Consider the following 20,667-nt stretch of genomic DNA (forward strand, 5'->3'; position numbering starts at 1 on the left):
AAAAAAGTAGATACCTATACTATTAGAACTGCCTATATATACCCGACTATAATAAACTAAAGGTAGAACTTCTGTATATATACTATAGGAACGCTATTACCGGCTACTTTAGAAGATCTAAAATATATAGCCTAATAGCCTATAGTTACTACTAGCCCGGAATACTACTTTATATAGACTATTAGGTTAGGAACTGCTAGATATATAAAAAAACTACTCTATTATAAAAAGCCTACTAGGGTATTTTAAAGCTGCTGCCTATTTCTAAAAAAGCCTGGTATAATATATTAATAGATTTTATTACGCACCTGCTGCATAGCGGAAAGCACGATATAATCCTTATTATAGTAGACCGCCTAACTAAAATAAAATACTTCCTTGCCTATAAAGGGACCTATAACACGGAAAATATTATAAAACTTTTTCTAAAAAATATCTAGAAACTATACAGCCTGCCTGCCTTTATTATATCTAACTAAAGGCCCTAGTTTATAGCTAAATTCTAGAAATACCTAACTAGCCGCCTAAGAGTTAACTGCCTACTATTAACTATATACTACTCTAAAACTAATAGCTAGACTAAGAAAGCTAACGCTGTTTTAGAATAGTACTTACGGGCATATATATTCTATTTGCAGGATAACTAGGCTAAATAGCTGCCTTTAGCTAAACTATTAATTAATACTATAAATTCTAAGAGCATCTATATCTCCCTCTTTTTTATAAACTATAGCTTTTACCTATATCTAGGTTTTAAGCCGGTTAAACTATTAACCTGCCTGCCTGCTAAAGACGCTAAGCGCTTTACTAAGCGTATAAAAAAGATTCTAGAATATCTAAAGTCTAAACTTACTGCCTTTTATGCCCGATATAAGAATAATATAAACTATAACTATTGCCCTGCTTATAACTATTAAATTAACAACTTAGTATAGTTAAATACTAAAAATATTAAAACCCTTCGCCTCTAAAAAAAGCTAGATTAGAAGAATTTTAGACTATTCCGCGTAGAAAAGGTTGTTAGCCCTTATATATACTGCCTAACCTTACTAAAAAATATATATAACTATAATATCTTCTATATTAGTTTACTAAAACCTACCGCGAATAATCTGCTGCCCGGCCAGTATTAAGAACTACTACTGCTAGTTAAAGTTAAAGGCTTAGAGAAGTAGGAAGTTAAGGAAGTTATTAACTTTTAATAGGAGCGTCGCGGTTATAGCCGCCCCCGCCTAAAGTATATAGTAAAATAGACCGGATATAATAAAGTTATAGAAAAGCCCGCTAACTATCTAGAATATACTAAGGAAGCTATCCGGTTATTCTATTACTATTACCCTAAAAAGCCCGGTTCTTAGGCCTTAATAAAATTCGGCTATAAAAAGGGGAGTACTATTATAGCTTAAATAGTAAAGCTTACTGCACAGCGTAATATATAATATTAGAACCCGGTAAGAGGCCTTATTATAAGGGCCTATGTAAGCCTTAGCAGGAGTATACCTGCTAACTGCCGCCCTGCCTTTTTATAGCTTCTTAAGCTATATTTTATTATTTAACCTGCCTGCCTGCTGTATATTATAGAATATATAGTAAATTTAGTTATTACTTTTACCTACCTGCCCAAGCTAGCTAGGGTAATCCTACTGCCTAAAACCGTAATATAAAGCAGGCCTATAGACGCAGCGTTAAATAGCTTATAAGCTATAGTATTAACTATATTAATAAACACGAATTCCTATAGCTATATAGGCAGGCTAAGTAAATAGCGCTATATTAAGATAATATACAGGTAGGCTTTATAGCTACTAGCCTTATTCTATATAGCCCTAAGCGCGTGCTATTATAGCTATATACCGAATTTTAGACGCTATTACTCTAACGCTGTTTACTATTCTTAAATATATTTTTAGCAGCTAAAACACCTTATAATATTACTAAGCTATAAAAGCAGACAGCTTTAGTAAAGCGCTATTTTTACTAGTATATATATAGCCTATTAAGTAAAGTAGAATAAGCCCTTAGCGGGATTATTAAGGGGTATAAAATAGCGATATTAAATGCTGTGCTACTTATAAGCGAACTTAAAACAGTATATATAGAAAATAAGCGCTAGAATTAAAAAAGGGTAAAAAAGCGCAAGTATATAGCTAAAGAAGAGGTTTTATTAGGAATAGAAGTAGCCTTTTATATATAAGCTGCCTAAATAAAGGTAGAAAAAGCGCTAGTAATAGCAGCAGCTAAGTAACCGCAGTATATAAAACCTAGGTATAGTATATACAAATTAACTAAATATAATATATATATATACCCTAGATAGCAGGCAACTAGCTAGTAAATAGCTATACTAAATACAATTATTTATAGTTAAGTAATTTATAATATTTAGCGTAGCGGCTTAGTAGGGTGGGCAGAATACCCGCAGAATATATTATTGCTAGTTGCTTACTAGTAGCTCCTAAGTACTATTCTATAAAGCTAGACGTTTTTATAGCCTTACTTAATATACCTAATAAAGTATAGCAGGAATTAGTAGAGTTAACGCCCTATTTTAGGTCTATTATAGCAATAGCAACCTATTATAATAGGTAAAATAGTAAACTAGGTTTCTAAGTAGCTTTAGATTGCTAAATATAGTGTTTATAAAAATAGTAGATATTATAGAAGGTATTATAAAGTATAAGAACTTAATAGGTAAATAGTAATTAGAAAGGGTTATATTACTATACTATAGAAGTTATAATATAAAAAAAGAAAAAAGGTAAAGGTGCAGCCGCTAAAAGTAGGTTTCTAGCGCATTTAGTACTAGTTGCTAGTACGCCCGCCTAATAGTTATATAACTATATAATATTTTATAACTAATATATTCTACTACTAAGCCGGCTACTTTTCCTTAGTATAACTAATACTATATTTATACAGTAATATATTAACAACGCAGCAATTATCTATTTTAGTAAAAAGGCAGTATTAATCTTGCGCTTTAAGCTTTTACCTTTAGTTAATTTAGGACTATATAACGCGCTGCAGTAGCCTTTAACGTACGATATTAGCAGCTTTCTAATCGGCTCTATAAAATTACGTTTTAACTTTAATTATAACTAAACTGCCTAAAGCTTACTGCAACCGAAGAGTATATAATTATATAATATATTCTTAACCTAGACTTGCAAGAATTTGCGCCCTAGTTATATAAAGTAGTAGATATAGTAGATAAAGTACTAGTTGCGTGTAGTAGAATACTAGTAGGCAAAAACTGGACTTAACAGTTTATATCTTATATAAAAAAGCTTAAAATAGCTTTTAATCGGGTAAAGAACTGCTAGAAATTATTAATATATAGTTTACTCTTATATAAAAGACTATAGCTAAGTATAGTATCTACCTAGATAATATCTATAACTTTAATAAAACTAGCTTTTAAATAGGTATAATTAGTATAATAAAGGTTATTATAGGTTTAGAAAAATATATAAGGCCTAATCTTATTTAACTAGGTAACTTAAAGTAGGTTATAGTTATCTAAAGTATCTGCGCTACCGGATATATAACCCTACTATTTATTATTTATAAAGAACGCGTTTATATCTCTATATAGTATAAGAAAGTAGAAATACTATATAATTAAAAGCTCTCTATCTCTAAAAACGGCTGGACTAATAATAAGCTTAGTTTTAGGTAGTTAAAGCACTTTAATATATATATAAAGGCGCGTTAGGTAAAGTTATATAGGTTACTAATTTTAGACGGCTATAAGAGCCACCTTAACTAAGATTTTAAGGATTATTATATTAAATAACAAATCCTTACCCTTTATATACCTGCGCATTTATTATATATACTTTAGCTACTTAATATAGTATACTTCTCGCTATTAAAGCTAAAGTACTCTTAATATATATAAGACTTAGCACGCCAACGCGTTTACTATATTAATAAAAAAGGCTTCCTACTAGCCTTTAAAAACGCGTTTTTTAATATATTTATATATAAGAACTATAAAAAGGCCTTTAAGGCCTCTAGATTAGTTCCTATTAATACGCAGGTAGTTTTTAATCGCCTTAATATATAGTTATAGACCCTACTACTAGCACCTCTACTAGAAACACTATAGTAATTAAAAACCCTAAGTAATATATATAAATTTAGATTATAGTTAAGGCTAGTAAGTAATTCCTTTATACGGTTACTAATAACCGCCTAAAAAGGCTTCTTAAAGCTTATTAAAGAAGCCGAAGAAATGCTATATAAAAATATACTTATTAAAGCCCGGGTTAAAAAGCTTAAAAAGTAACTAGCAGAAATAACTAAGCGTAAAGGTTATAAAAGAAAGTAAATCTAGACTAGCGGTATAATAGAGTATAGTATAGCAGTATTATATATAGCTACTAAAGTGTCTAGAGCATCTAATCCACGGAAAAAAGTAGGTAGTAGAAATAGTATAAATAGAGCTCTACTAGCTTAACGGCGCTATAGAAACTATAGAGAGGCTAAGTATAATACGCGTATATATAAAAAGGATTAAGAAGCTTTTTCTAAATCTAATCTAAGTATATTATATATAAGTTCTATAGCTAGTTGCAAATAAATTAACTGCGCGTATATAGTATTAGTTATACTAAGGAAAAGTAGCCGGCTTAGTAGTAGAATATATTATAGGTAAATATTGCTTATAAAATAAAGGAAAAAGCTGTTTAAGGCGTAATAAATATAGTTAATATAGTTACACGCTAGATCCTTAATTTAGCAACTATACGCTTTTTTTAATAGCGTAAAATAGCCTATATTAAGCGGCTATAATAGATATAAGGTATGCAGCGGTATATATAGTATAATAATATTATTTTCCTTATAAAGCTCTTTAAATTTAAGTAAGTTATAGCTTTTATAACTATCTAAAATAAGTAAGTAATATACGCCTATAGTGCGGTTCTTTATATATATATTAAAATATTATAGCTATATAATACTAAGCTTATTTATTATCTAGCTATTATTATTTACTACTATAGCCTAGTCTAGCAGTATATTACTGCCCTTATACTATATAGAAAGGTAGTATTTACCTATAAAGATAATAAACGGCGGGATTACCTATCTATAAGTATTAATAGCCTTAATTATAGTAGCTTACTTATAATTACCTAGTTATATAGCTTTTAGTTAATTTTATTTTTTAAAGCCTATAATAACTACTTCTATTAAAATAACACCTATTTAGAAGCTAGTTTTATTAAATTATAGAAGTTATTAACGTACTTTATAAGTAAGCAGGCCACCTAAGTAAGCAGGCCACCCTATTACTAAAACGCGCTTTATTAACTTTTAACTATTATACCTTAATAATATAACGCGTAACTAGTCTAAAGTAAAGGCCTAATATACCTAGCTATTTTAGCAATTAATAAGAACTAAATTTAAAGCGAGTAATAAGCGGCAACAACCTTTAAAGTTCCTGGAAGCACGCTTTAATAATAACGCGCCGGAATAACCTTCTAACGTAATTATAAGCCTAATTTAAAGAAGCTTATAAAGCTAGAGGAATTAGTTATTATTTAATATATAATTAACCTAGATTTAAAAGGATTTGCACCGCAGTTAAGCGCTATATAAAATATAGCTAATAAGCTGCTAAATAAGCGCAGTACCGGCCAGGTTAGTAAGAATTAGCTATATAACTTTATTAAGCAGACTAATAAGCTTTAAAGCCTAGGAAAACGCCTAAATATAAGCTAAGCCGGCGTAATATACTAAAGAGGCTCGCGGTTAAGGCTATAGCACTAGCCCTAAGGTATAAAGGGCAGTTAGATAACTTATATAAGCTTTTAAAATAAGGAGTAATATAGGAAGTATATAAGGAAAAGTAGAAAAACGAATAAAAGGCCTATAGAAAGAAATAAAGGGGCTCTTTTACACCGGCCCTTAATATAAAATAAAATAAAAATTAGGTAACTAAATACTATAAGCTTATAAAAGTAGAAAGCTTAATTATTACGCTTCTATAAACGGAATATATAGGGCTTAATATATACCTACACTATATAAAGGTGCCTAATTACCCTTTACCTATATACCTCTGCAGGTATATACTATAGTCTTTAAAGCACGTAGTAATATACTATAAATAACACCGTAATAGCAGAGGCGATATATTTTTTAAGGCTAGAATAAAAACGTATATACAGCTATATAAAGACTATAAGGGAAATAAGGCCGTTTTATAATAGTTCCTGCACTAAATAAACCTTCTACCCTACCTTTTTATAGCTAGAGAGATAGTAATAAAAAAGCTAGCTATATAGCTAGCTAACTTATATAGCTACGCCCTAAAAATAGAACTATATATATATATATATATATTATATAACTATAGGTATACCTATAATAGGGCAACCCCCCTAATTTCCTATTATCCTTTAATTTAATACCTTAGCTTTTAAGAAAAAGGGCACGCGTATATAGTAAAGGCACGCGCGCCCTAATATAAACCCCGGACTTTACTAACCTTCTAGATACTATATAACCCTAGAACCTAGGGCCTATAGACACCGGATTAATTCTAGAAAATATATTAAGATAGCTTACTCTATAGTAATACTTATAGAGCTGCCATACGTCCCCTATAGCCGCGCAGAAATAAAAGGAACGTAAGGCGTTATATACTATAAAAAATAAGGTTTTTACCCGACCGCTATAGAGCGAACGGTTTCCCCTTATAAATAAACCTATATAGCACCGCCGTATAAACCCTAATAGGAGCTAAATCGGCCTAATAGAACCTAATAATAATAATAATAATAATAATAATAAGCTTTAAATATAGTTTAATTAAAAGTATAACTATTAGAAAGCTCTATATAAAAATCTAAGGATTATTATACTATAGTTTAAGCTTATATATAATATAAAGGCGAAGTATAGTATTATAGATAACAACTTCTATAACTTTAATAAAACCGGCTTCTAGATAGGTGTTATTTTAATAGGAGTAGTTATTATAGGCTCTAAAAGACAAAATTAACTAAAAGCTATATAACTAGGTAATTGTAAGTAGGCTACTATAATTAAGGCTATTAATACTTATAAGTAGGTAATCCTGCTATTTATTATCCTTGCAGGTAAGTACTACTTTTCTATATAATATAAGGGCAGCAATATACTACTAAACTAGGCTATAGCAGTAAGTAATAATAGCTAGATAATAAATAAGCTTAGTATTATATAGCTATAATATTTTAATATATATATAAAGGACCGCACTATAGGTATATATTACCTGCTTATTTTAGACGGCTATAAAAGCTATAACTTACTTTAATTTAAAAAGCTTTATAAAAAGAATAATATTATTATACTATATATACTGCTGCACGCTTTATATCTATTATAGCCGCTTAATATAGGCTATTTTGCGCTGTTAAAAAAAGTATATAGTTGCTAAATTAAGGATCTAGTGCGCAACTATATTAACTATATTATAAAGCTTAAGTTCCTACTAGCTTTTAAAGTAGTATTTAACAACTTATTTATAAAAAGTAATATCTGTATAAGTTTTTAAAGCGCTAGCCTTATACTGCTTAATCTAGAGGTAGTACTTTTAAAGCTTAATATTATACTTTATATACTGTTGCCTGCCGCTATAAAAGCTTAATAGAAATTAAAAACACTAAGTAATACTTTTAAGCTAGGCTCTTAATTAGTATTAATTTATAATTATATTTAAATATATTAAAATAGCTCTTCTACTATAATTTTTAAGTTGCTTAATTTACTTATTAAAGGTGCTAAAGTATAGATATATAGGGCTATATTATTATATAATTAGGTTATAAGCCTTTAAAAGGTAAATAAGGCCGCTATAAAGTATAGAAAGCGTAAAAAAAAGCAAATTTAGAGGTAAAAAGTTCTAATAAAGGTATAGGGCTCTAAAATAATTGCTTAAAAGGAAGCTAATAAACAAATTAAGGGCGAAATATATTAAAATAGAAGGCACCCGGGTGGAAGTATACGGCAGTAAGCGCGCTATAAACGCTATAGCAAGACAGGATATAACGCTTATATATATTAAAAAGATAAGGAAATTATTATAGATTAGACTATAAGTTATATTAAGTTAATATTTATTAGCGTTATAGAGCAATTTATATTTTACATCGCGTTTTAGTAATAGGGTGGCCCGTTTACTTAGGTAGCCTGCTTACTTATAAAATACGTTATTTATAATACTATACTTCGCCTTTATATTATATATAAGCTTAAACTATAGCGCAATAATCCTTAGATTTTTATATAGAGCTTTCTAGTAATTATACTTTTAATTAAACTATATTTAAAGCTTATTAGTCCGCTTAATAAAGTTATATAGCTAGTTTTTACTAACCTAACCAGCACCGCACTCTCTAAATAGCTTATTAGCTATATCTTTTATAATATTTAAGCTAGGCGCAAACCCTTATAAATCTAGATTAAGTATATACTTAATAATAACTAATTCCTCCGGTTTTATAAGCTTCTTTAAATTAGGCTTATAATCGCGTTAAGTGGTTGTTCCGGTGCGTTGGTGTTGAAGCGTGCTTCTAGGGACTTGGAAGGTTGTTGCAGCTTGTCGCTTGCTTTGAATTTGGTTCTTATTAATTGCTAAGATAGCTAGATATATTAGGCCTTCGCTTTGGACTGGTTGCGCGTTGTGTTGTTGAGGCATGATAGTTGAAAGTTAACGGAGCGCGTTCCGGTGATGCGGTGGCCCGCTCGCTTGTGTTGCACGTTACCCCAAATCCGATGTAGATCTGTTGTGCCAATGGCCATAGTCAACCTCGAGTATGTTGTATCGTGCCAGCAGATGGGCCGTATACAGAGTATTCTCCAAAGGGAAGGACTATTAGTAAATCGGACCTAGCCTTGAAAAATGGGGCAGAGGTTGCGATGGCACCCCTTAGTCTCCTTCATGGGTTCTTCCGTTCGATTCAACGTCTCATGAGCTCGTAGGAAGGCTGATAATCTCTTTCCGGTTGCTTCAAGAGTTTTAGAGAGTGAGGAAGTTCGTTTTCGGTTCCCTCACTCACTTCAAGAGGAAGACTCATTAGACTAAGTCTTCTGCTTAAATGCTAAGCTCTCATTTAGTTCATTGAGAAAGGATATAGTTTCGACGGGTTTCAAAGCTCGGCATGTAACCGTTACCGACGAAAGAAGGTGAGTCTAGCTCTTGCATAAAAGATATTACTGCCGTATCTCGCTGTTCTCTAGCTCAGGTGCCGCAAAGACGGAGATGGCTGTACGAGATGCAAGGCGCTCTCACGAACTTGCACATACACAGAGTTTAACCACGGCAAACTATTAAGAGGTCGGAAGAGAGTAGCTTATTTATCAGCTTCTGGGTCTATTGAACCAGATCTACCTCTATCTATGTCTGTACCCGTGGCTCTAGATAGATGCTGCTTCAAGAAGGGACTGTCCCACTCAGGTTGCAGCACTACAACCTAGGATCAACAACTCACATGCCAGAAAGCCACTCTCCGAACATCAGCTGTAGAGAACCCAGCTGAAATCTCAGCTGTAGAGAACCGAGCTGAAGCCTCAGCTGTGCAGGGCTCATCTGAACTTACTAGCGCGCCACCCTGGGGGTGACCCCTTTCCTTCCTCTAGTATATATACAATTCGCTAGACACCGATAGAAATCAGAGCCAGTTTTCAACCTGAGTGTCCCAGAACGCTCAGAAAATATTCCATAACCTCAAAACCCACAACATGCGGAAATGCTAGCGCTAGAGCATGGACTCGATCAATCGGCTAACCTATTTAAAGATCTTGGCAGCGGCTTGGATTCCACGTTCTCACAGGGTGCGTTTAGTCAAAAACTCTCTTTAGTTGCCTGAAGCTCACAAACATGATTTACCCATATCTACTAAACCACCCTCCCATCAACGATCCTGAATGGGGCTACGAAATACCGGGAGAGCCCGCTTCCTCAAAATCTACCAGCCCAGGATGCCCTCATTCATCATCGCTTAGTAGTCGAAGTCCGGAGTTGAATATGCGCTTCGAGTTGGCACCATTCCACCACTCGCCACAACAATTCGAAACAGCTATGCCTACCCCGCAGCCAACACCGAAGTCGTGTCACTGCTTGGAGAGTATAATTTTCCTGCTCGAAGATGTGGATATGGCGATCACGACAACTCAGGGATCTACGCCGGCCGCGGCACTTGCGAGCCGCCAAGAGGCGGTAACGTGCTGTCAGCGGTTGCTGAAGTGTCTGGAGTGCATTACACGCGTGGAGACACTGATACCATGCGAGAAACTTGTTACCCTCTGCTCCATAGCCGTCAAGAGGTTTGTGGAGCAGCTGCAGAGGCGTGAGGTAGACTCGCAAGTCGACCTGTTTTTTTGGGAGTACGAGATGACTTCGAAAAGGGAGTGGGCGTTGCTGATGTCCGCGTTAGTGGTAGTGCAATTGCGTTGTCTGACTGAATTCTTGGATGATAGGAGAAGGGTTGCGGCTTCGGTTCTATCTCAGTCACAGATCGCAAAACTTGTGACGAACGAGAGGCTCTTGGCGGAGCTGGAAGGGAGGATGCGAGAGGAACACTTGTGAATTGATAAAGCGGATTGGATTGGATGACCAAGACTCGAGATAGCGATCCACCATCTTTGAAAGGCTTCCTTGAATCAACTTCAATTAGGCTCTCTACGACTCTAGAGACACACAATCTTCTTACTAGACCCTCTCGGCCAGTCTTACCATCAACGGAGGCCTTGCCCAGATCCAATGGGCTGGTTGATCCATCTAGAAGTTGCTTTCCTCACAGATCTCAATGGCGAAGCTCTAAATGAGTCGAACTAAGATGACGCGAATCTCCGCGTAGGCAAGTCTAGTTGGTATAGCACTGCGATACTGCGACGAAAATGATGGCCTAATGCTTTCCAATGCAATTCCGATGACCGACAGAAAATGGCTTGAATACTGCTCTTCGACCGTTTCCGCATCCTGGATTTCCGAGCCATCGAGAGGGATCAAAAGAATCGGGTCTAGAAAATTTCGCTTTGAGTTGTAGGCGACCGGTTGGTATATTCCCACCGTCGTCTCCATTAGCACTGTCAGCTCTCTATAGTTTCGCTAGTTCGGGCACAAGAGCAGGTTCGAGGGTGCGTTGTCTAGGGCGGGCTAGCCGGCAGCGACGCGACCCCTGTGGGAGCAACTCTGGGCGTGAAAATAGGCTGCGAAGGATACTTTCGCATACTCTCATGAATGACAACATCAAGGAATTCCATATTCGACGTGGATTCGAACGTGATATCCTTCTCCGCCCGGATCATTCCCTCAACTTGTCTACGAATGTCAGCATTCACGGCGAGATGGTATGTACAGCCTGAAATAGCTGCTGCCGACGTCTCCGAGCCAGCCAAAATGATGAGATTTAGATTCGAATAGTTCTCCTCCCTAGACATCTCCTTCTTGCCGCCATCATGCTCCACAGCAAGTCTCCGATCCACCTTCTCAACCGCCAATCCCTGATGCTCTCAGTTTCTCAAGGAAGAAGATCGCAATTAGCTTTCGGAAAACGGCATCGAACCAGGGCAATTGCTGTACACTTCCTAACATGGTCGCGCCTTTTACAGAATCAAAAACGAGTGCGACCCAGGGATGGTATTTCCCAGCCTGCAAGCAACCAAATGGCTCGCCGCATCCGAGCTCGCCGATGAAGTCGAAAGTTGCCCCGTTGCTCCAGGCTGACATGTCGACTATCCCTTCTGACTCAGTTGAGCTGCTACCTCGAGACCTGTTTTCGCAATTAAGCGACGAAGAGATCAACGAGCGACGGGATCAACGCTCCCGCTCTCTGAGCGCTTTATCCGAGAATGCATGCGCAAGCACGCGGGGAATGAGTGGGCTCGTCGGCTGTGAGTGTTTCCGGTACACCGTTGATCCACAAGTCCTTGAAGTAGCGCTTCATATCCTTAGGCAAGACGGCTTGGCCCGGCTTGCGGAGGTAGATGTCTGTGCATGCATCTGGGTGTATGAAGGGGAGCCCTGTTGGAGACACTCAGACTATATCACATGATGCCTAGCCTATCGACTTCCCAATTCATCCTCCACTACACCTTGTCCACAATTTGCTGATGGTGGTCGTCTCCTTGCTTCTTCACAGATGGTGGAATGCATTTTATCAACGGTCAATCGAACAGCGGAAAGAATTTGACAGCAGACAGGAACGCGATAGCTTTGATGCTGTTGAAGATCAAGGCAATCCAGGGGTGATATTTTGAGTCTTGAAGACAGCCGAATGACTCGCCGAATGCTAAATCTCCGAAGATATCGAATTTGGTATAGTTAAGCCACGGGAATATGTTTATCACAGTGCCCTCAGGGCTGTCGGCAGGCGTTGGTTCGCGCAGTCGCTCAATCGACAGGCTGACATATTGAAGCACGATAGGCTCTTGGGTTCGAAGGGCGCCCCACCAAAGAGAATCTTTTAGATATTGCTGTTGGCGGGGACGGGGTTGAAAGATGTCCGCCCAGGCTTTTGGATGGGCGAAGGTGACTTCATCTGGTGCGGTTCGTAGGATAGGGCCATATCTTCGACGCAGCTTCTGAAGGTCAGGGATCATGGCTCCCCGAAAGAGTGCGTGGGCGTAAGGAAGGCGTGATGCTGACCATGCGCGAGGTCCAGGGACTTTCGACAGTGGGTGAAAGAAGATGTTTTATATGGCTTTTCCGATGGGATACTATCTCAAAGGTCGGTGGGATCCTCAGGATGTCCAAGTTCAGGTGTGCCGTACGCATAGCAACACGATTACGGCTATTTGCACAGAGAAGGCGTCGACGTGCACCATGATGTCGAAGCTGGTTGACAAAGTGACCGACTCGGCCAACTCGGATCGGATGGCCGGGGCTGAGATTGAAGCTCTCCGTGAAAGATGCAGGATGGGTTGAAGTGGTAAGGCAGAGAGATGTCATGAAACGCAGCGGTTGCCAGACGAACAGTCACCGGCATGACGTGTTACGACCGTGAGAAACTTATGCTGTGAATTCCCCGTGGAGGTTTCAGGCGCCGGGCGGGGTCATCAATGGTGATAACGGCGAGACTGTGGCGTGGTGCAGGGTACACTCAAGCGACATCACCGAGTATCAGGCCAGTTATCCGGGACTGGTGTCGTTCTCCCCTTCTCTCAACATGGGGATACAATTGACTGGTCACTGCACCATCGATGGCAAGTTAGCCATCAATTTCGAATCTGGATCTTCTGATACCATGACTGTCAATGCACCACCAAGTCTTGGTACGTTCCTTCGGTGGAGGCAGCCTAAGTCGAATGTACAGCGATGCTTTCAAAGGTGCCCTCGGCGTCTCTAACCCAAGCTTCAGTACCATTTTCGGGCTTAACGCAATGCTGGAGACGGCTATCAATATAAAGATGTACGATATGGCACGAAGACCTTAAATGGAGCCGCAAATCTCACCGCGCGCACGCCACATGATATCAACGTCGTTGGCGATATCGGTACCGGGACTCCTGGTGCATTCGACGCACCACAGCACAGAGCGCACCCATCAGACGGTGGAAATCGCAACTCGCTTCTACATCTCCCAGGGAGGCACAAATTGGCCAGATTTCCTCCCAACACTACATCGCCCGCTGAACAACTCCAGGAGCGAGTCAGCAGGCATCTCGCCGAACGAGCCCATTCACGAGTTCCGTCTCAATGAGAGCATCCCGTCGCTCGTCGCTTCTGGAGAGCTAGATCTTGAGCGCGCCGGGGCGCCGTCATCACTCAACGTACAGCCTCCCACCGTTCAGAGCACCCTGACAACTTCGCAGGCCCAACAGCCTTGCAGGCCCCGACGGTTTTGTAGTCTCCGGGTCGTGCTAACCAGGACGTCCTCGACCCAGAAGCGTCGAGCTTTCTCAAAACCCGCGATATCTTCCGTCAAGCACCTCTAAGTATAAGGCGCTCTAGAATATAGAATAACAAACTATACTTGCCCGAACTAATTTCTAGAACTAGTAAGTTAGGTGCAGCATGCGTTATTCTCTGTAAGAGTTTAGTAAGGTTAAGACTATTTAAAAAAGTTAATAATATCCGCAACTATCTAGCTTAGGATAAAGGTCTTCTAAAAAGCGTTCTTTTCTAAGTATAGTTGGGAAATGCTTTGGGTTACTGCTTCCAACGCAACCGCAGCCGTTGCAGCCGGTGACTTATTTAATTCGATAGTAAGATTCTTAATCCTTAGTTAGAGCTTTTTATTTAAAACTTACTAAAGTGTTATCTAGTCTAGTATACTTAATTAGGCGGCGAGCCAGGAACAGAATTTCTCTAATCGCTTTCGCCGCCGCACGCATGAAGATCTGCTTCCACACAGGCCGTCAGCCGCTTGTACTTCAACCGGGAGACCTAGTATACGAAGTACTTGCGTAGTCAACCACCTCCAGCGCGCAATTCGCCGCGCAGTTTTCAACGTTAGGGCAGAACTCTGGGTCAAACGCAGTACCTACACAGTTTGTATACCCACCTAAATTATACAGCCATCGGTAATTCGAATCCAGCACGATGGAAGAATTAACTAAGACGCAACCCCCTGCCAACGTGCACTTCTTTAATGGTAGCGAGGGATGGACTTCCTAGGTTAATTCGCATGGCTGCTAGGCTGTGGCATAAGGAGGATGGAGAGAAAGCGCAACAACGCGTGTTAATTAAAACCTAATTGCAAAACAACATGACGCTATAAATATGCCTATAAGACGACTGAAGACAGGAGGCGATAGAGAGCAAAGGACGAGAAGATCGCACTTACTTCTTATACCTCCACCCACCTACCTTTGTATTCGTCCACCTAAGTTAAAACTATATCTCCTTAACATCTCCAAATTGCGCTCCATCCGAGCCGCAACTTCCACACGTCTTCTAGAAATATTAAAAGCCGGGTATCCGTTAATTGCTTACTAGGATATAAACAATTAATAGCAAAAGCCTATATATTTGGCTTTGATTAGCTTTATATCTGCCCTCGTTTCGAGTTTATCGAAGACTCCGCCGTGATCCCCGCGACCGATCCTAACATGATGGATCGATAGAGTTCTGATTTTAGAATCGCGGTCTTGTACTGCGATTTGCCAGGGGCCGCACGGGCGGTAATGAATTGTCCCGAATAAGAGATGATTATGCAGGCTCGGTATATGAGGGATGTGTTAACATTCCTGGGATCTGGATGAACATGACATCGACATTCATGTGGGTGAATAGAGGCCATAAGCACCGAAATTACAATGGGTTACTGTGTCAGACGGGTGGGTGGTGTGAAGCAGTTAATAGGACGGATGGTGCAGGTTTTAAAGAGGATGGAGGCGAGAAAAGTACTATCTCAAAACGTCACGTGCTAACACATTTCCAGAAGCAGCAAGTCTTTGGAAAATGACTATAAAGTGTTGAGCACTTCATCTTAGAGTCGTGGTTCAGTGCATCAAGAATCTGTCGCTATCCTTTTGACAGAGGCCCAATATGCGCATCTGGGCTTCGAGGGTGAGGATTGGAGGCCAAAATTGCACCCTCGTCAAAAGGATAATAGGTAAATGGACATTCTAATGTGTATCTAAGCAAATTCCTTTCCCGTTCAGGGAACTGAGCTGCTCCTGCTCCAGCCTGAGCTATGGCTGTGCTGGGATGAGCGCATCCTGAGTCGAGACTGAGCCGTTCGTTGGAAATTTTGGGCCCTGTATTCGACCAGGTCGTCGACCCCAGCCTAGTGTTCCACTGCGCTTCCGATGCGGCGTCTTCTGGCAGCGGCAGTGCGGAGGGACTTCATGTCACCGAAGCGGAGGAGATGCTCAACACGCGCGCGGGCTGGAAGGCGCTCGCCAACACGGCCGACTTTGCGGAGATTGCGCGGGTGGATGCGGACGAGATGGCGAGGCTTGCATTTGAGGCGTTCGTCAACAGAATCGTTCATTATGCTGGCGCTTATTGGGTTGTGTTGGAGGGAAGAGTGGACGCGCTTGTGTTTGCAGTGGCATTGGTGAGGCTAGTAGCCGCCTGAGGGCTGCTGTTGTTGAGAAAGTGAAATGTTTGGGGTTTGAGATTGATAGGGAGAAGAATGAGAGAGGAAGCGGTGATTTGCTCTCTATTTGCCAATAACTGCCCGAGGATATTGGTGTGCGAGACGGATGAAGATGCAGAGATGGCGATAAGGGTGCTGGACCTTCAGGTCAAAGGTGAACACCACTTCAATCGCAATTGTGTCATGAGCTAAAGCTCCAAAAGAGTCACAATTACATGAGTTTGAGTCGCCTTGTAAACCAGATTTTTATCTTTGTGGCGGCTAAAGTCTACCAGCATTTTGATTACCAGCAACTACGAAGAGCAAAGCTTGCTTGATTGACCACCAGGGCCAGTTCGACAAAAGAAGCAGGTTTGTGACGGTAATCTCATAGCTCCAAGTCTGCAAGACAAGGGGGAATAGTGAAGAATAATTGTACTCTCTATTCCGCGCTCATATTTTCGAGGGTCTCCGGATTGTGAGCAACAGCCTTGCCCTTCTGATCGGTAAAAAGCACCTAATTCAACATCAATTCTGACACCGCTGGAGGTGATACTTGTATTCGAACCTTTGGCGGATTCTTGACTCCCTCGGCTGCTGCCTCATCCGCCGTAGTCACAATTTTTTCGACCTTTTATGGAAATTCAGAAACCACATCTACTGAAGGAAAGGGAGACTCACATCGCCTTCATGTCGGCCGCCGCGAATCTTGGTGTAGACATGGTCGCCTTCATTGATCGACTTGCCTTCCTTCGATTGAATGTCGCTCATCGTGATGTGTTTCCTTTCGTTCGAGATCTGATTCTTTATCAATTTCGAAATTTCATGTTGTTGGGGTGATGTTTTATTGATATGGGGACGTGACGTTGCGAGGTCGTCATGATGATGTAGACGAGTCTCGACTACCAGAGCCACACGACCTCAACTTCGCACCAATAAAACTTCAAATCATTATTTCCTAAAACTTCATTTCTGTTTCTCCATCAAAACATTCACCGCCTCAATGCAGTCAACTATTTTAGAAAAAAAAATCTAGTTTCGACGTCATGACAGATGCAAAAGGAGGCGAGGGAGCGAGTTCAAGACGGTCCAGAAGCCGCAATCTTAGGATTCACAATGGCAGGTATTTTCATTTAATAGGCAGCTCAATCATTATTTTTCAGAGATCCGAAACCGACTAGCGAGCCGACAGCCTTCGAAAAGCCCATGGCTTTGTCGAATACGAACCAGCAGGCAAATTGAAGGAAAAGAAGGCATCATCACGGGCGGAGAAAATGCGTTATGTCCCTGATTTGATCCATCTCAACCTGACAATGTGTCAGTTCTGGCATTGGAAGATTCGTCGCCGTTTTACTGGCTCGCGGAGGTGCAGACATCACAATTATGTATCTACCCAACGAAGACGAAGATGCAAGAGACGAAGAAGCTTGTAAAGAAGGAGGGCAGGGCTTTTATTCTGTTTCCTGGCGATTCGATGAACAACAAACTTGCCCTCTTTTAGCGACGATGTAGGCGCGGGGGACTTCCGTCGCGCTCTCCTCTTCATAGATGCCAATGACAGCGACGTCCTCGACGTCGTCGTTGCCGAGGAGGATACCTTCGAGCTCGGCGGGGGAACCTGGAAGCCCTTGTACTTAATGAGTTCCTTCACGCGGTCCGTGATGTAGATTGGCATCTTTATCCTGGTGCCCGACGTCGCCGGTCTTAAGTAGCCGTCGCGTGTGAACGCGTTTGTGGTGCTGGCGGGGTTGTTGAGGTAGCCTTGGAAGACGTTTGGGCCTTTAATGCAGAGCTCGCCGGTTTCGCCAAAGGGGACTTCGATTTCGAAGTCATGGATGTATTTTGCGGTTTGGTTTGGGAGAAGGCGGCCCACAGAGCCGATGTGGACATGCCAGTCTTCCCAGTGCTGCATATGGGTAGTTGGGCTGGTTTCACTGAGGCTGTAGCCCTGCTTGATAGGGATACCGAGGCGTTTGTAGAGAGCGTCTGTGAGGCCTTTTTTTAAGGGGGGGCGGCCGGATTTTAGTATGCGCAGGCTGGAGAGGTCGTATTTATCTATGATAGGAGATTTGCCGAGCATAAGGATGACAGGAGGAACAGCGTATGTGTAGGTGATTTTGCGGGTCTGCACGTTTTGGCAGAAGCGGTCCAACTCGAATTTCGTCATGACGACGAGCTCGAGGCAAGAGACTGTGTTGGATGAGACAAGTTAGGCCCTGGTTTCATTAGTTTGAGATTTGCGAGGTTTTAGGTCGTGATTGTTGAGGCAGAGTGCGACTTCAATCGAGGGGGTCTTACGTAGATGTGAAAGAATGGGATAAAGGCCAGGATTTTATCCCCGCCGTTGTTAAATCCGCCTTTCCAACTCAAGTCCTTTCCCTCGCCAACTTGATTCATCATGGTGTTCGCGACGATATTTTCGTGGGAGAGCATGACACCTTTGGGGAGTCTACGGAGAAGTCGTCAGCGATAGATCAGGCACAGTACAGACTTATTAACGAATTAGCAATCCATTTGTATTTCGCCCGGCAGATGATATCGCGAAATTCCAAAATAGAAGCATGCGGGGTTGGAAGCAACTTACCCTGTGGTACCGGAGCTGTACACCAAAAAAGCCAAATCCTTCTTCGGGTCGATTTTGGATTCTCGGTACCGGGTCATACCCCTGAAATGCTTGAACTTCTGGGTTTCATCGCGCTTATCACCCATCAAGATGACCCGGTTGTCCGCGATGCCCGCCTTCCTGGCTGCGGCACGTGTCTTCTCCAGGAACGATTTCTGGGTAACGACAGGTTTCGCCTTGAAATCGTGAAGCTGGAACGCGAGTTAGTCTATCGTGTACCCCGGATTTACAGGCGTGAGGATGCCACCAGCCCAGTGCATGCCCTATGTTACGGCTGGGGTGTCAATGCAGTTAGGAGTATACAACGCGAGGACATCGCCCTTTTCCAGCGCCATTGGCTTCATTAAGCTTGAGTTGCTCCGCTCGGCTATGTAATGCGAGACCCCGAAGCCAGAATCTGTATACCCCTGCGCGAGGCGGGTGAAGATGATCTCTTCCAGCCGCGCGATCCGGCAGGTGTAGACGTGGAGGATGACGTACTGGTCCATGTGAAAGCGGTCCGTGAAGAAAGTTGTGTAGATGGCGTTGACGAGGTTCATGAGGAAGTTGGAGTTGCGGTGAGTGCGGTGTGATTTTAGTCAGCCATCAGCGTCTTCGGGGTAGCCGATCTCTCGCAGCGGATGGTCTTCACACGACTCATTTTTGATATGGAGATCTAGCTTGTTGCAGAATAACTTGACTTCCTTTGCCCGGATTGAAACGCGTCTGGCCTGGAAGTTCTCCATGTACTGTCGGCGGCCATGGTTGCTCCACGACCGGTCCCATTCAATGCTCGGGAAGGCTGTGTCGATTTGATACGCGATTGAATGGAAGTTGTAAGAGTTTTGGCTGCAGTACCTCTGGAGACGAATTGAACTCTATTGAAAACTACTTGAGCTCGTCTGCATTGGGGCCCCGACCGTTTCGATATACCAGCGTGTTCATGTAGAATAGATGCAGGATTGGGATTGCCGATTGGCCATTGGTCCAGAGGTTGTCGAGAATGAGCTTGATGGTTGCATTTTGACGATACTGTCGGGCCAGGTCACCTTTTATGATGCTGTGCAAGAGGCGTGTATCCATGGTCATTAGGGTAGTGCAGTCTCCTTGATAGCCGTCTCCGAGTTTGGTTGATGGCATACCCTTGGAACACGCCTGGGAGATTTCGTGGCTAAATACCGCATTAACGAAATCAACGTATGAAGTCAGGTATTTTGCGAAGGGGCTATGAGGCAAGTCGACCGCGGTTACAGAGTTGAGGAATGGCGCGGAATCGACGACGGCTTTGGCTTGTGGGCGGGTGACGTCTGCTGGATGGAATTCCGACTCCCATTCGACGTCGGGGAGCCTGTACGAATGAGAGGAGAAGCATGTCTCGCTGTCCGAGTCGCCCAAATCCTCTATGAGCTGCTGCGCATACCCGTCGTCCTAGTATTCGAATAAGGAGCGTTACATTTTGGTAGCCAGCGCAGTGATTTCGACAAGGCCATCGCGCTCATCTAATCAGTCCCCTGCGTCCTGTGTCTCGTCGTCTTCTTGCTCTTCGTCCGACTGCTCTTAATGGTGGGTCTCGTCGTCGTACTCTTCGTCTTCTAAATCAACGACAAACTTGCGGCGGCTGGAAAATGGTGCCATGATGACGATGCTGGAATAGTACGGGTCTTGATGGTTTAATAAGACTGGAGTGGATTTGAGCCTTGATGTTTTAATAAGGTTGAGATCGCTCAGCTTAGATGCTTGATGACGACTGGAGTTTCAATTAGGTTCTGCTTGATCGGGCTTCGATGCCTTGATGGATGCTGGGACCGCTCGACGTTGATGTTTGGTAGCGGCTGGGATGAACCCAAACTTTGATGCTTTAGTGAAGCTGGAGCTGACCCGGGCCTCGATGTCTAACGGAGCCTGGGATCGCTCGACGTTAATGCTTTAATGAAGGCGAGGGATCGCTCACCCTGATGCGTAGATGAAGGCGGGGGCTAGTCTAGGCCTAGGTGCTTAATAGCTCGTGGGAGCGCTCGGCCTTAATGCGTGGATGAA

General features: G+C 41.3%; 9 protein-coding genes across 9 annotated transcripts; 4 read left to right on the top strand and 5 right to left on the bottom strand.

Moving 5' to 3' along the window:
• Window positions 1–3,901: 3,901 nt before the first annotated feature.
• BDZ99DRAFT_403502 (uncharacterized protein) lies at window positions 3,902–4,069 on the top strand (the record flags this gene model as incomplete). Its single annotated transcript, XM_033716344.1, has 1 exon — window positions 3,902–4,069. A coding segment is annotated over one exon (168 nt), but the record flags the coding sequence as incomplete, so codon positions are not given.
• Window positions 4,070–9,783: 5,714 nt separating this feature from the next.
• On the top strand, window positions 9,784–10,537 carry BDZ99DRAFT_469678 (uncharacterized protein). The gene is made up of 2 exons (XM_033721554.1): window positions 9,784–10,386; window positions 10,437–10,537. The coding sequence occupies exons 1-2, from the start codon at window positions 9,881–9,883 to the stop codon at window positions 10,462–10,464; spliced, it is 534 nt and encodes a 177-aa protein (XP_033568311.1). The 5' UTR covers window positions 9,784–9,880; the 3' UTR covers window positions 10,465–10,537.
• Window positions 10,538–10,907: 370 nt separating this feature from the next.
• BDZ99DRAFT_403447 (cytochrome P450) lies at window positions 10,908–12,696 on the bottom strand (the record flags this gene model as incomplete). Its single annotated transcript, XM_033716342.1, has 4 exons — window positions 10,908–11,097; window positions 11,174–11,513; window positions 11,824–11,885; window positions 12,179–12,696. Coding segments are annotated over 4 exons (1,110 nt in total), but the record flags the coding sequence as incomplete, so codon positions are not given.
• A 479-nt stretch (window positions 12,697–13,175) lies between these two features.
• BDZ99DRAFT_469681 (uncharacterized protein) lies at window positions 13,176–14,252 on the top strand. The gene is made up of 3 exons (XM_033721555.1): window positions 13,176–13,310; window positions 13,362–14,001; window positions 14,068–14,252. Exon 2 carries the CDS (start codon window positions 13,438–13,440, stop codon window positions 13,936–13,938), a length of 501 nt encoding a protein of 166 aa, XP_033568313.1. The 5' UTR covers window positions 13,176–13,310; window positions 13,362–13,437; the 3' UTR covers window positions 13,939–14,001; window positions 14,068–14,252.
• Window positions 14,253–14,376: 124 nt separating this feature from the next.
• On the bottom strand, window positions 14,377–14,616 carry BDZ99DRAFT_403513 (glycoside hydrolase; the record flags this gene model as incomplete). The annotated part of the gene is made up of 1 exon (XM_033716345.1): window positions 14,377–14,616. A coding segment is annotated over one exon (240 nt), but the record flags the coding sequence as incomplete, so codon positions are not given.
• An 877-nt stretch (window positions 14,617–15,493) lies between these two features.
• BDZ99DRAFT_504618 (uncharacterized protein) lies at window positions 15,494–16,028 on the top strand (the record flags this gene model as incomplete). Its single annotated transcript, XM_033724058.1, has 2 exons — window positions 15,494–15,560; window positions 15,661–16,028. The coding sequence occupies 2 exons, from the start codon at window positions 15,494–15,496 to the stop codon at window positions 16,026–16,028; spliced, it is 435 nt and encodes a 144-aa protein (XP_033568315.1).
• A 38-nt stretch (window positions 16,029–16,066) lies between these two features.
• BDZ99DRAFT_430011 (uncharacterized protein) lies at window positions 16,067–16,805 on the bottom strand. Its single transcript, XM_033717237.1, has 3 exons — window positions 16,710–16,805; window positions 16,597–16,659; window positions 16,067–16,545 (listed from the first exon to the last, which is right to left on the bottom strand). Exons 1-3 carry the CDS (start codon window positions 16,797–16,799, stop codon window positions 16,471–16,473), a joined length of 228 nt encoding a protein of 75 aa, XP_033568316.1. The 5' UTR covers window positions 16,800–16,805; the 3' UTR covers window positions 16,067–16,470.
• A 182-nt stretch (window positions 16,806–16,987) lies between these two features.
• On the bottom strand, window positions 16,988–19,190 carry BDZ99DRAFT_577634 (acetyl-CoA synthetase-like protein; the record flags this gene model as incomplete). The annotated part of the gene is made up of 4 exons (XM_033728724.1): window positions 16,988–18,204; window positions 18,327–18,477; window positions 18,613–18,842; window positions 18,924–19,190. 4 exons carry the CDS (start codon window positions 19,188–19,190, stop codon window positions 17,410–17,412), a joined length of 1,443 nt encoding a protein of 480 aa, XP_033568317.1. The 3' UTR covers window positions 16,988–17,409.
• Window positions 19,191–19,229: 39 nt separating this feature from the next.
• Window positions 19,230–20,265, bottom strand: BDZ99DRAFT_528464 (uncharacterized protein; the record flags this gene model as incomplete). The annotated part of the gene is made up of 3 exons (XM_033726373.1): window positions 19,230–19,508; window positions 19,564–19,978; window positions 20,213–20,265. The coding sequence occupies 3 exons, from the start codon at window positions 20,263–20,265 to the stop codon at window positions 19,230–19,232; spliced, it is 747 nt and encodes a 248-aa protein (XP_033568318.1).
• Window positions 20,266–20,667: the final 402 nt, after the last annotated feature.

The sequence above is a fragment of the Mytilinidion resinicola genome (genome assembly GCF_010093595.1).
Source record: "Mytilinidion resinicola strain CBS 304.34 unplaced genomic scaffold BDZ99scaffold_40, whole genome shotgun sequence".
NCBI lineage: Eukaryota > Fungi > Ascomycota > Dothideomycetes > Mytilinidiales > Mytilinidiaceae > Mytilinidion > Mytilinidion resinicola.

Excerpts from the sequence above, each read along its gene's own strand:
- BDZ99DRAFT_469678 (XM_033721554.1), top strand. The coding sequence starts at position 9,881 with ATGATTTACCCATATCTACTAAACCACCCTCCCATCAACGATCCTGAA. Across the intron at positions 10,387-10,436 it reads GTCGACCTGTTTTTTTGGGA|TGGTAGTGCAATTGCGTTGT; the intron begins GTACGAGATGAC and ends TGTCCGCGTTAG.
- BDZ99DRAFT_469681 (XM_033721555.1), top strand. The coding sequence starts at position 13,438 with ATGGAGCCGCAAATCTCACCGCGCGCACGCCACATGATATCAACGTCG.
- BDZ99DRAFT_430011 (XM_033717237.1), bottom strand. The coding sequence starts at position 16,799 with ATGAGCGACATTCAATCGAAGGAAGGCAAGTCGATCAATGAAGGCGAC. Across the intron at positions 16,660-16,709 it reads GCGGCCGACATGAAGGCGAT|GTCGAAAAAATTGTGACTAC; the intron begins GTGAGTCTCCCT and ends TTTCCATAAAAG. Across the intron at positions 16,546-16,596 it reads GAGTCAAGAATCCGCCAAAG|GTGCTTTTTACCGATCAGAA; the intron begins GTTCGAATACAA and ends ATGTTGAATTAG.